Source organism: Mizuhopecten yessoensis, unplaced genomic scaffold (genome assembly GCF_002113885.1).
Source record: "Mizuhopecten yessoensis strain PY_sf001 unplaced genomic scaffold, ASM211388v2 scaffold1063, whole genome shotgun sequence".
NCBI lineage: Eukaryota > Metazoa > Mollusca > Bivalvia > Pectinida > Pectinidae > Mizuhopecten > Mizuhopecten yessoensis.
The window spans coordinates 349,119-363,039 of NW_018403859.1; the positions used below are offsets into that span (position 1 = coordinate 349,119).

At 34.8% G+C, this 13,921-nt stretch overlaps 1 protein-coding gene across 1 annotated transcript in view; it reads right to left on the bottom strand.

Annotated features, from left to right (window-relative positions):
- The window catches only part of LOC110456916, a 36,015-nt gene extending 23,163 nt beyond the window's left edge, over positions 1–12,852 (bottom strand). The window contains exons 1-8 of the mRNA XM_021507976.1: positions 12,788–12,852; positions 8,554–8,610; positions 7,377–7,462; positions 5,730–5,822; positions 5,281–5,379; positions 4,291–4,581; positions 2,330–2,465; positions 859–1,072 (exon numbers count right to left, since the gene is read on the bottom strand). Coding sequence (XP_021363651.1) covers positions 859–1,072; positions 2,330–2,465; positions 4,291–4,581; positions 5,281–5,379; positions 5,730–5,822; positions 7,377–7,462; positions 8,554–8,610; positions 12,788–12,846 — 1,035 coding nt within the window. The 5' untranslated portion in view covers positions 12,847–12,852. The remainder of the gene's footprint in view (positions 1–858; positions 1,073–2,329; positions 2,466–4,290; positions 4,582–5,280; positions 5,380–5,729; positions 5,823–7,376; positions 7,463–8,553; positions 8,611–12,787) is intronic.
- Positions 12,853–13,921: the final 1,069 nt, after the last annotated feature.

Below are 13,921 nucleotides of genomic sequence, written 5' to 3' on the forward strand. Positions count from 1 at the left end.
AATTGGAGCAAGCTCCGTGCGTCAGCATGCAGCAGGCGCCATAAAAGGAAGAGGAAGGGAGATCACTCCGTGGCTCTGTCATCGAGATAGAGGTTACGTCACGGTAGGGAGGTAGGGATATTTGAATCTTTTGTTTTTGGGCTACAAAGATGGGTGTAGGTATTGTATATGCATACTAAAGTTATGGTAATTATTACTGAAATGAAATGGTATTATAAATAGTGTATAACAAATCGTCATAAAATGGTCTTGTTAACAATTGTCAAATAATGCATATGTAGAAAGCTGTAGAATATCGTGGATGTAATTCAATGATTATCAAGAACAAAATACTAGCTAAAACTGAATATGGGGATTCAGTTATTCGTGTGAATAGATACAAGGTATGACTTTAAATATGCTTTATCTCCGAAATTCATGGTTTTATGTGAAAAACTGCAGATAACTAAATAATGATTGAATAGACATTTTTGAAAAATAAAATTTGCAAGTATTGCATGAAGCCTGCAAGGACTTCTTGCTATATGTGGATGTCGTTCATACCGGGCTGATTGTAATACAAATATCCGTTCAGAAACATGTATTCAGATATTAACATTTTTAATATATAGTTCTTAGGAGTGTAAGTATGAGTATTTCCTAATACTTATATAAATACAGTTATGGTATCGTCATGGAGAAGCCTGAAGGTTAATGCAATTGCATTGACAGCCTTATGCATGCGTTTCTTCTGGCAGTGTTTATTTAGCGATTGGTGATGGCAATGAAAATATACAAGAACAAATCTATGCTTACACCTTAGTACGGCCAGCAGCACTGTGACGTTACATGTTCTACTGTTAACGACAGGTCGCTTACCTTTGAGATATCATTACTAATTAGAAGCGGCTGTTGTTCTCTTGAACATGTTCTCGTTTCCAAACAGTGGTAAGGTGGGTGGTAGTCGAACATGAACTGCATGTGTTTTGTTGCCGTTTGAGTTTCATAAAAGTCGTTTCGGTAGTGTGTTAATGTATCTAGCGACCGGATAGCTCGGAATCCCCCACTCTGTGTTGATACAGTAGCCACCATACTGTAATATATTCGTCTCATTTATAACAATTATACCAGACAAGAGCTGTTGAAGAACAGCAGAGTTTTTCCGAGCATGATATATGTTTAAAATTCATTTCTTAAAGCCACGTATGTCTTTAGAAACTGTAGTAAAAATGATGCAGCACCGGGAAACAATCAACAATAGTATTTTGAAAGTAAAAAACGGAGCCAGACATGCACCTGTACCTAATCAGACAAGGATTCGATCCCTGGACCTCCGACCACCATTAGACTGCCATAACTAATAGCGGTACCTGTACCTGTTCAGTCATGGATTCGAACAGTACCTCTGATCACAATAAGACAGCCATAACTAATAGCGGTATCTGTACCTGATCAAAAATAAATTCGAACCCTGGATCTCCGATCACAATAAGGCCGCCATAACTAATAGCGGTACATCTGTAGCTGTTCAGACATGGATTCGAACAAAATGCCTCTGATCACAATAAGGCCGCAATAACTAATAGCGGTACCTGTACTTGCTCAGACATGGATTCGAACCCTGGACCTCCGATCACAATAACGACGCCGTAACCAATAGCGGTATCTGTACCTGGTCAGCGGTAGTTCCCTGGCTCAATGACACTTTAATTATATACGAAGCGAACTTAAAGAATGATATTGTATGTATTGAAAACATGAGGTGAATTCTTCAGTGATTTGCCTGCAAAAGGACAGCGGTTCTTAAAGAAACAACTGAAATAAATTGGATGTTAAAGCAATGAGACATACCGATTATGACGTTATCGGGTCAATATGAAAATGTCATTGCTGAATCTATCAGAATAAGTTACAATAAACATGATGCAGTAATTTTCAGTCGCTTTACCTTTCAGCAATATATCGCCGTCATATAATACTTAATATTACAAATTAATTGTTCTCTACAATATTTTTTAATTGAAACATCTCTTGTATGGTTCATCAGGTAATGAGTTATAACTTATTTTATTCTATTTTAGTGAGATATTATTAAATATTACCCTAAAGCATACGTATCTATGGCGATTTTAAAAACAGTAGGAAAAAGAACAGTTGCTCCATACAACCATTCTTGTATAACAATCATTAAATAATACCAAGCTATCTCCATAAAACTAAAGTAACGGAAGCTCTTTAAAAGACTAATACAATTAGGCAGGGAACAGTGATTATTTGTCAACAACACTATACCATTGAGTGAACGTCTTTGGACAACAAGAAATTAATGTACCAACACAAGCATACTTACATATCTCCATTTTCTAACAACCAATCAAAATCAGTATCAGTTATGTTGCATTTAAAGACACCTTCTTGAGGTTTAGCTGTAGTGGGGTTGTGTGGACAGGTGTAGTCCTTCTGTTGTCTATATGACGTAGAGGATCCTTCACAATGAAAACGAAAAATATCAGAAAATTAATTTAAAATGATATCAAGATACATAATTTTAAATCATGTCATACTCGATATGCTCTTTGAAGAATGATCTTATCTCAATCCAAATACAATTTTGATTGTTGAATGGCTTTGGTACTGGATAATGAATATCCTGTTCCTTATACGGACATATAACTGAGGCGTTAAGGTTTCTGTACGATAGATAAGACCATATATCATCAGTGTCGTATTGTTTGTTGAATATGATCCTACGTGTCGTATTGATTGCTGAATATGACTACACGTGACGTACTGATTATTGAACATGGCAACATGTGTCGTATTGATTGTTGAATATTACACGCATGTCGTATTGATTGTTGAATATGACAATGCGTGTCGTATTGGATGTTTAATTGGTTGTTGAATATGATCATACGTGTCGTATTGATTGCTGAATATGACCACACGTGACGTACTTATTATTGAACATGGCAACACGTGTTGTATTGATTGTTGAATATTACATGCATGTCGTATTGATTGTTGAATATGACAATGCGTGTCGTATTGGATGTTTAATTGGTTGTTGAATATGATCATACGTGTCGTACTGATTGTTGAATATTACCACACATATTATGTTGATTGTTGAAAATGACCACACGTGTCGTATTGATTTAGGGGATAGTACGTTGTTTTGAGTGACTATACTAGCGATTAGAACATGAAAATTGGTTGGAACTCGAGACCGATAAGTCAGGAGTTCAAACCAATAACTGTTAACAAATATACTTCGCTAATGTGTTTAGAAATATTTATTTCCTTGTACAAAAGTACGTAATAAAATACTTTGTGACCAGAACTGGCGACGTGTCATTCTGCAGCGGACTGACCAATCGGAAAGAAGCTTTCAAAACTCGGTCATTTGGACCCGCCCATACTGGCGAGCGCTCGATCTGTATGTTGACGAGGTGGAATATTTGGATTGTTCGTGAACGTCCTGTTACCAAAGTTTATACGACACATTTTGATTTATATTGACCAAATTATCACATTTCCATGTCAGTATGCATACCAATCTGTGCGTATCGATAAAATCGGTGATTATTTGTATAGATTTGTGAAGAGTTTCATACGACACATGTGAAATGTTTCATTTGATTTCAGATCTAACTAGATGCCTTCATACGGATGGAACGAACTTTTCAGTAATAAATGCAGGTAAGAACTAGGAATGTTTACTTTTTACTTTTTAATTCATTCAACATTTCATTTCATCGGTCGTTTCTGTTCTGTTGCCTACCAGCCTTATCAGCGGGATTTCGCTAAGAGGCGAGCTTGACGCCATATTGTTTTGGTTAGAAACGGGGCGTGGCTTAATTGCGATGGGAGAAGCTTAACACGATTGATCATGATTCTATCGCAGATTAGAACATGGTCCGTATCCAATCAAAACACGAGTTGCAAACGAATCTTGTAAGAATGTTCAATATGACAACACGTGACGTATTGATTGTTTAATAGGATAATGCGTGTCGAATAGGTTGTTGAATATGATCGAACATGTTGTCCTTAAGGCTGAATATGACCACATGTGATATATTTATTTTCGAATATGACCACACGTGTTGTATCGATTGTTGAATATGATTGTGTGTGTCGAATTGGTTGACATATGCTACCCTGTATGGGCGAGGCTGTTGAAGCTGATGCCTGGTATCGTATTAATGTTAGTGAAGTGTTCGTCGCTGAGTAAGACTCTTTATGACAAGACGTCCATACCGAAGGTAATACCAAGCATTGCTGTATTAATGATGCCGATATACATACCTTGGTGCTGAATTTTTGTAAGTGTCAAACGAGCTCGCCCGTCCACTATCCCAAAGCCGTAATTTTCAATGTAATTGCCGTTCTCCTCCAGCAAGGGATAATTGTACATTGATTCGAAATAGATGTTGATGATATTGAAATCATGCTTCATCAACCAAATTCTATCTGTATAACCAGTGTTTGGTGCTGTGGAATCGGACAGGAATCTGGCGAACACTTTACCGCTCGTTCTTTCCTGATTGACGAGGTATGTGCTGGTGCGAAGGAGATTTGGTGTTTGAGAAGCTTGCACTCAAATAAAATGACACAAATAATTAGATATGCATGTCTTAACATGAACGACGCTTTATTTTACCAAGAAAGATTTAAAAATAAAACTTCATATATATTTTCATGACAATGCATTAACGATATCCATGAGAAAATAACACAAAAAGAGGTTCCCTAACGAATAATGGCTGGTAGTCATGTTTATTTAATTCGAGTTGGTTATTTGTCTACTTGTATAAAGACTCGAAGTTTACCGAGTGTTTTTTAAAACTTTAAAATCAACTGACAAGAGTATGATAGCCAGCCATCAGGACCCTTTTCTACCGTGACGTTCATATCATATCAAAATAGCCGTAAGTTTCCCTGGGAACTGTATTATTTCTGTTGAGATCGGGTAAACTATTGCAATAAATGTTGACGTCATGATTAATTATAACGAAGCAAAACATGTTTACGTGATGTCACAACTCAAAAATTGACCAATTAGTGACCTCCAGGCTGTTACCCACCAAAAATGTTTATCAGCTCTTGGCAGGATTATCCAATAAGTTGGCGGTGAAGAAGCATATAGTAGTTATATAAGAAATACATAACTAGCATTGCCTAGAAATCTATATGTCGGATGGTTAGTTGACGTTTTATTTCAGTGTATAATTATATTTATCAATAGCATACTTATTATCGAGCTGAGTCCTAATGATTCCTAATTATAATACTTACATGTTAGGCAAGTGGTGCCTGTGAAACCAGACTGACATCTACAGTTGTGAGGATACGTGCAATTCCCGGGGAAGCAGGGTTTCAGGTGAGAACATACAACTGCAAATAAACCAAGCGATCAGAAAGCTCTTTGTTCCTTAAATATTGTCATGGATACTTGTGTATTGCATAACAATAAGAAAGCATTGTTCGTTGTTTGTATCTTTAGACAGTTGTTTAATACGTACGTTTTCTGTTATAGTAAGGGATTTGTAAGTGCTATGTCCGATAAAGAAAGTTTAATTTCATGAACAATGATGGTAATGAGTCCAAAACATATTACTCACCGAGTTATGTAGGCATTCGTAAAGATTAATTGCACAAGAGTTAAACAAGAAATAAGTAAATAAACTCACTCAAGAAACAAATAATGCCATAGTTAAAAAAAACATTCTAGTAATGACAATTACCTGTTTGACAAGTACTTCCTGTATGAGCGTTGTCGCATTGACACCTATTAGGTGACGTACAGGTACCACCTATACAAGGAGGATTGCAAATAGCTGAAACAGACAAAAACTGTTAAAATGACATTAATTACCAGAAGTCGGTCAGTGGGTTAGTTTCTAGCATTTATAGAAATTATCGTGGAAAACAGTATCTAATTATAAGGATACATATCATACTCTGTGATGATTGCATAGAAAGCATTGAGGAGGTTCCTACGATGCATTGTAACAAATAAAAAAGATAAAAAATAATATCAGTCAATTTTCAACGTTCGTCATTTTTGTCCGTAATTTTGTGCTTTATTTATATTGTAGGCAAAAGAACTTTTGTTTTTTATTAATAGATATTGAAAACCTAGTTTTGTTAAAAGATTTCGTTATCCTGGTAGATGATGTAAATTGGACTTTTCTAATACAGTAGAGTCAAACATAACGCATTTTTAATTTTGATACATTCTTACATGTAAATGGAGTATTTTGCAATAGTTACAGAAAAGCACATAGCGTTGTAACACCAAACATGGAATATAGAAACAAATACACTGAGTATAAATAAATAGATGTTCTCAAACGAGTAGGGGATGGTTAATTATGGTTATCTAAATCGAACTTGTAAATTTTCCCACAAATTGCACGATTTTACCGAATTCAATTTGGTAAACCGGAGTTTGTCTGATGAAAGTTTACTATAATAATAAGCGGTCAAGATTTTTTTTTGATTTTTTTTATCGCCTTTGATAAAGTTAAAATATTATTTAGAAAACCACGCTCCTCTTCGATATCCATGTCTCCTGTTTCTGAATGACTAATCAATTGCCAAGAGTCGTGCCGTCACAATTGAAGATGCCGTCACGAAGCAGTGTTTTGTGTCGTCACTATTATTAATAGAAACTAACCAATTAAAATAACGTGCAGGTCGTGCTCATGACCTCTGCGTTCCGTGGTTGTTTTTATCATTTCTTGGATGTGTGACGTATGCCACATGAATGGACAGACACATAATGGCTATTAGAGAAATAAAAATAAAATGTAAATTATCAATTAGTCGAGTTTGTATTACATTTGATGTGTTTTTTTGGGCTTTTTTTCAGCATTTAGCCAAACAGAAACCTCCACCATAAGTGGAAAGCACATCCGGGCTGCATCGATATTAAACTGGAACTAAGCATATTGTTTTGCTAAAAAGAAAGTCACTGTGTATGGGGTACAATAGGAACGGACATAAAATTAGTAAGCATTAAACGGTCGCAGGAGATAACTGTGTATCATTATTTACATACTATCTCCTAAGAAGAGGGCACATAAGAAATATATCCCACTGAGAGTGCAGTATTAGAAATACAAAAGTAGTACAATTGATTAATACCAGAGGTCAAAGATAGGAATATTACAAGTATTTCGATATATTTTCGCCATACAAATATCTCTTTTATTTCGCGTCAAAATATTATCATAAAATGATACACTAGGACAGTCTTCCCTCAGTTATATATTTCTCATTTAAAGGCATTGTTTCTGGATAATAACAATCTGTATTTTCTAAAGTCTCGTGAAGAACATACATATTATATTAATAAATGAAGAAATGGAATAAAAACTTATGCTTACGAGTTCTACAAGATGGCCCGTTGTACCCAGTACAACAGCGTGAACCTGTTGAATAGTAAACCCTTCTTACATTTTTTCTGCCCCACCTGTAACAAATAAAAATAGGCCAAACGAATCAATGGTCAATTCTACAAAGACAGCGATACCTTAACTTATTTTTGAATTATTTTTCTCTTTTCGGAATGAGATTTATCAGTATTGTGTAAATATAAGAAATTAAGTTTGTTTTAAGTGACAGTAAAATAGGAAATGTTTGAAACGCACCACTAATATGTGTCAGAACCTGTAAACAGTTATATCATGAGTGATTACTTCCCTTTCCTCGGTAGTAGGATTCCAACATAGCTTGATGGACTTAGTATGATAAACTAATCCAGAACTGTTCCCAACATCTACATTCTATATATAGAGCTATGACATTTCAGTGAAGGTCATGATAAAAATCTTCACCGTGTTTTAGAACACGTCAAGTGAACCTTCGATCTAAAGATGGTGTCCAAACTGTATTGACGACCTAAAACCATTTGTCTATGTGTATTGATGATGTGGTGTAGTCTGATCTTTTGAGTTGACGATGTGTAATATTATGTGCCTGTGAAATGATATTGCGGTATATTTTATCCATATGTTTTGGCAATGTGGTATATTTTGTTACTGTGTTTTGGCAATGTGGTATATTTTGTTACTGTAATTTGACGATGTGGTATATGTTGTCCCTGTGTATTGATATGGCGGTAAATTTTATCCATATGTTTTGACGATGTAGTAGATTTTGTTCCTGTGTTTTGACGATGTGGTATATTTTGTCCCTGTGTATTGACGATGTGGTAGATTTTGGCTCTGTATAATGACCATACCGTACATTTTGTCCTTATTACCTGTTTATTGGTTTTTTTTCTGTTACCTGACGATGTGATATGGTTTGTCCTTTTGCGTTTTGCAGGTGGTACATTTCCCACGTGTATTGACCATATGATACATTTTGTCCCGTGTACTTACGACAAAGTGCATTTTGTCTTTTCTTGTCGAACAGGTATATTTTGTCCTCATGAATGTAACGTATGGTATATATTATCCGAGAGTTTTAACGATAGGTGTAGTTTGTTCCTGATTCTACTTCTTCATTTTTTTTTTTTTATGAAATGCGTTATTGTATATATGGAATTATACTACTTACCATCCTACTTTTGTGGTTCCCCATCTGTAAAGTGTCTTCTGGAAATAACACGTGTTCCTGATAAAGATAGTAAATAAACATCAACACACGATAAAACGGTAGTTAGACAGACAAAATAATTCCTTATCTGTCCATTACATCAAAGTTCATCAACGAAAGATTAAACATATACACTTGATCAAGGTAGGTCAAGTCATCTATAATATTAGCTAATTGCTAGATTAGTAGGAATAATGGTAAAAAAGAATTGATCCTATCAGCCTCATGTTGGACACATATACACAGAGCAAGGATATATATTAACAGGGCACGGGTATACAATAACAGGACAAAGGTACATAATAACAAGGCATCTGTATAAAATAACAGGGCAAGAAGAAATAATACCAGGGCATTGATATGTCAAAACAGGACAAGTATATATAATAACAGGACAAGGCCATTTAATTAGAGGGAAAAGGTACATAATAACAGGGCAATGATATATAGTACCAGGGCACGGATATGTCAAAACAGGGCAAAGATATATCATAACAGGGCAAGGATATATAATATTAGGATACGGATATAAAATAACAAGGCAAGGATATATAATAACAGGGCAAGTGTATATAATAACAGCGCAATGATATATAAAAACAGGACAATGATATATGATAACAGGGCAAAGGTATATAATAACACGGCAAGGATATATGATATAAGGACAGGGATATATAATAACAGGGTAAGGGTATAAAATATCAGGAAAGGATATATAATAACAGGACACGGGTATACAATAACAGGACAAGGGTATATAATAACAGGTCGAGGGTATATAATAATAGGGCAGGGATATACAATATAAGAGTAAGGGTATATACGAACAGGCCAGGACATATAATAACAGGGCAAGGATATATAATAACAGGACAAGGATATATAATAACAGGGCAAAGGTATATAATAACAGGGCAAGGGTATATAATAGCACGGCAAGGATATATGATATAAGGACAGGGATATATAATAACAGGGTAAGGGTATAAAATATCAGGAAAGGATATATAATAACAGGACAAGGGTATATAATAACAGGACAAGGGTATATAATAACAGGTCGAGGGTATATAATAATAGGGCAAGCATATATAATATAAGGCCAAGGGTATATAATAACAGGGCAAGGGTATATACTATCAGGGCAAGGAAATAAAATAACAGGGCAAGGGTATATATTAACAGGCCAAGGATATATAATAAGAGGGCATGGATACATAAAATTAGGACAAGGATATATTTAGACAAAACAATAGTATATAATAACAAGGCAAGGGTATATAATAGCAGGGCAAGGATATATATCAACAGGGCACGGATATACAATAACAGGGCAAGGGTTCATAATAACAGAGCATGTGTATATAATAACAGGGCAAGAATAAATAATACCAGTGCATGGATATCTCAAAACAGGGCAAGGATATATAATAACAGGGCAAGGCCATATAATTAGATGACAAAGGTACATAATAAAAGGGCAAGGATATAAAATACCAGGGCACGGATATATCAAAACAGGGCAAATATATATAATAACAGGGCAAGGGTTCATAATAACAGAGCAAGTGTATATAATAACAGGACAAGGGTATATAATAACAGGACAAGGGTATATAATAACAGGTCGAGGGTATATAATAATAGGGCAGGGATATAAAATATAAGGGCAAGGGTATATACGAACAGGCCAGGACATATAATAACAGGGCAAGGATATATAATAACAGTACAAGGATATATAATAACAGGGCAAGGGTATATATTAACAGGCCATGTGTATATAATAAGAGGGCAAGCATATATAATATAAGGCCAAGGGTATATACTTACAGGGCAAGGAAATATGATAACAGGGCAAGGATATATTATAACAGGGCAAGGGTATATATAAACAGGCCAAGGATATATAATAAGAGGGCATGGATACATAAAATTAGGACAAGGATATATTTAGACAAAACAATAGTATATAATAACAAGGCAAGGATATATAATAACAGGGCAAGGGTATATAATAGCAGGGCAAGGATATATATCAACAGAGCACGGATATACAATAACAGGGAAAAGGTACATAATAACTAGGCATGTGTATATAATAACAGGGCAAGAATAAATAATACCAGTGCATGGATATCTCAAAACAGGGCAAGGATATATAATAACAGGGCAAGGCCATATAATTAGATGACAAAGGTACATAATAAAAGGGCAAGGATATATAATACCAGGGCACGGATATATCAAAACAAGGCAAATATATATAATAACAGGGCAAGGCTATATAATAACAGGACAATGATTTATAATAATAGGGCAATGATATATAATAACAGGACAGGGATATATAATAACAGGACAAGGGTATATAATAACAGGACAGGAATATATCATAACGGGGCAAAGGTATATAATAAAAGGACAAAGATATATGATAAAAGGGCAAGGTTTATAATAACAGGGCAGAGTATATAATAACAGGGCGAGGGTATATATTACCAGGCCAAGGTTATACAATAAGAGGACAAGGATATATAATAACAGGGCAGATGATATATGATAACAGGGCATAGATATATAAACACAGGGCAAGGATATATAATATAATGGCAAGGGTATATACTTACAGGGCAAAGATATATAATAACAGGGCAAGGGTATATATTAACAGGCCAGGGGTATATAATAAGAGGGCAAGGATATATAATATAAGGGCAAGGGTATATACTAACAGAGCAAGGATATATAATAACAGGGCAAGTGTATATATTAACAGGCCAAGGTTATACAATAAGAGGACAAGGATATATAATAACAGGGCAGATGATATATGATAACAGGGCATGGATATATAAACACAGGGCAAGGATATATTAAAACAGGGCAATAATATATAATAACAAGGCAAGGATATATAATAGCAGGACAAGGGTATATATTAGCAGGGCAAGGATAATTCATACCAGTGCAAGTGTATATTATAACAGGGCAAGATTATATAATAATAAGGCAAAGACATATTATAACAGGGCAAGGATATATGCTAACAGGCCATGTGTATATAACAACAGGAAAAGTTTATATAATAACAGGGCAAGGATATATAATAACAGGACAAGGGTATATAATAACATGGCAAAGATATATAATTACAGGGCAAGGTTTGTAATAACAGGGCAAGGATATATAATAGCAGGGCAATGATATATAATATAAGAACAGGGATATATATTAACAGGGCAAGGATATATAATAACAGGACAAGGGTATATATTAAAAGGCCAGGGGGATATAATAATAGGGCAAGGATATATAATATAAGGGCAAGGGTATATAATAACAAACCAAGGATATAAAATAACAGGGCAAGGGTATATATTAACAGGTCAATGGTATATAATAAAAGGACAAGCATATATAATAACAGGTCATGGATACATATATACAGGGCAAGGGGATATTAAAACAGGACAATAGTATATAACAGCAAGGCAAAGATATACAATTACAGGGCAAGGGTATATAATAGCAGGACAAGGATATATAATAACAGGAAAGGGTATATTATATGTAACAGGGCAAGATTATATAATAATAAGGCAAGGATATATAATAACAGGACAAGGATATATACTAACAATCCATGGACAAAGCTATATAATAACAGGACAAATGTACATTATAACAGGGCATGGATATATAATACCAGGGCATAGATATATAAAAATAGGGCAAGGATATATGATTACATGGAAGAAATATATAATAATAGGGCAATGGTTCATAATAACAGAGCAAAGGTATATAAAAACAGGGCAAGGATATATAATAACAGGGCAATGCTTGTAATAACAGGGTAAGGATATATAATGATACTTTGAAAAATAAGCAATGCATCCATATCGAATTAACTCAAAGTATTACAAATTAATTTTAATTCAGCATCATGGGTTTTTCGTTTCACATAAAATTACCACATCCATTGTTGAGACGTCCTTAAGCTAATAAAGATATTCTACAGCCTCGATGTTATCACTAAATCTGTTTTAGTGTCTCCTGTTACTTACACTGATGTAAATAAAACCTACATCAGTTACTAAGACATTCAAAATAACTTGGTTCCGATTATCTAAATGATAAGTATCATGATTTTTAACATCGAACAATATAAAAAAATGACGATACTTACCCGTAGCAAATACTGATGCTGAATCCAGTTATAGCCAGGATAATAAGTGTTATCTCCATGGTCGGCTATAGACCCCGCAGTAACTCGAATACCACAGCACGCCACTTATATACCTGAATACGAATCTCATATCTTCCTGGTCTATTAATATTCAATGTAATTATTTGCATGAACATCAATCTTTACTCGTTGTTAAGCACTAACTATATCAAAATATATAACAGCACTTGTGTTAGCAATCATGTCTTCGGCAAACTTTTAACATAAATTATATGTATATGTCGAATTGTCATTACGGAACTTAATTACGAATTCTACAGTATTAAAAAAGTATACCTCTATGCATAATTACTATTATTCGTTACTTTAACATATTAAGTAAATTTTTTTATGATTTGGCATTTTTAAAAACAAGACGAGACAGACATTAAAGTGTTAGATTTAGGACAATTCTTGAAAATTCCTCTTCTTCTGTAGGAATGACAGGATTTTGTCCAAATTTTGGATGAAGCACCCTTGGGTGTAGGGGATCCAATTTTGTATAAACGTTGAGTCTGACCCCTCCTTGGGGCAGAGGGGTGGGCCCAATAATGGATATAGAGGAAAAACATTTGACCAAATTTGAACAGTAGCATCCTATTGGGAAGGGAAATCAATAGAAAAATATATTTAAAATCCTTCTCCTTCTGTAGGAATGACAGGAGAATGTCAATATTTGGTCTAAGAATCCTTGGGTGAAGGTGAGCTAACTTTGTATCAACAGTGGGTCTGATCCTCCTTGGTGCAGAGGGGCGGGACCCAATAGGGGATTATAGCAAATTCTCCAAATTCTCTTTTTCCTGTAGGAATGACAGGGTTTTATTACATATAAATATTACCCCTGGCTAACCATGTAATACATGTACACTTCCAGCAACATATGGCTATTTCAACTTCAATTTTGCTAATATTTTCAGGTGAGCGATACAGGCCCTCTGGGCCTCTTGTTGGTTTCTATATTATATTGGAAAACTTTTTCAGCCTTTGCTAGAGAGTATGCCATGCGGTTCCAGCACAAACGCCCAACCCTAGTTGTCCAACCGTTATTGATGACTCTACAGTTGCTAGCTTTGTACAATGGTTGATTTCACGTTG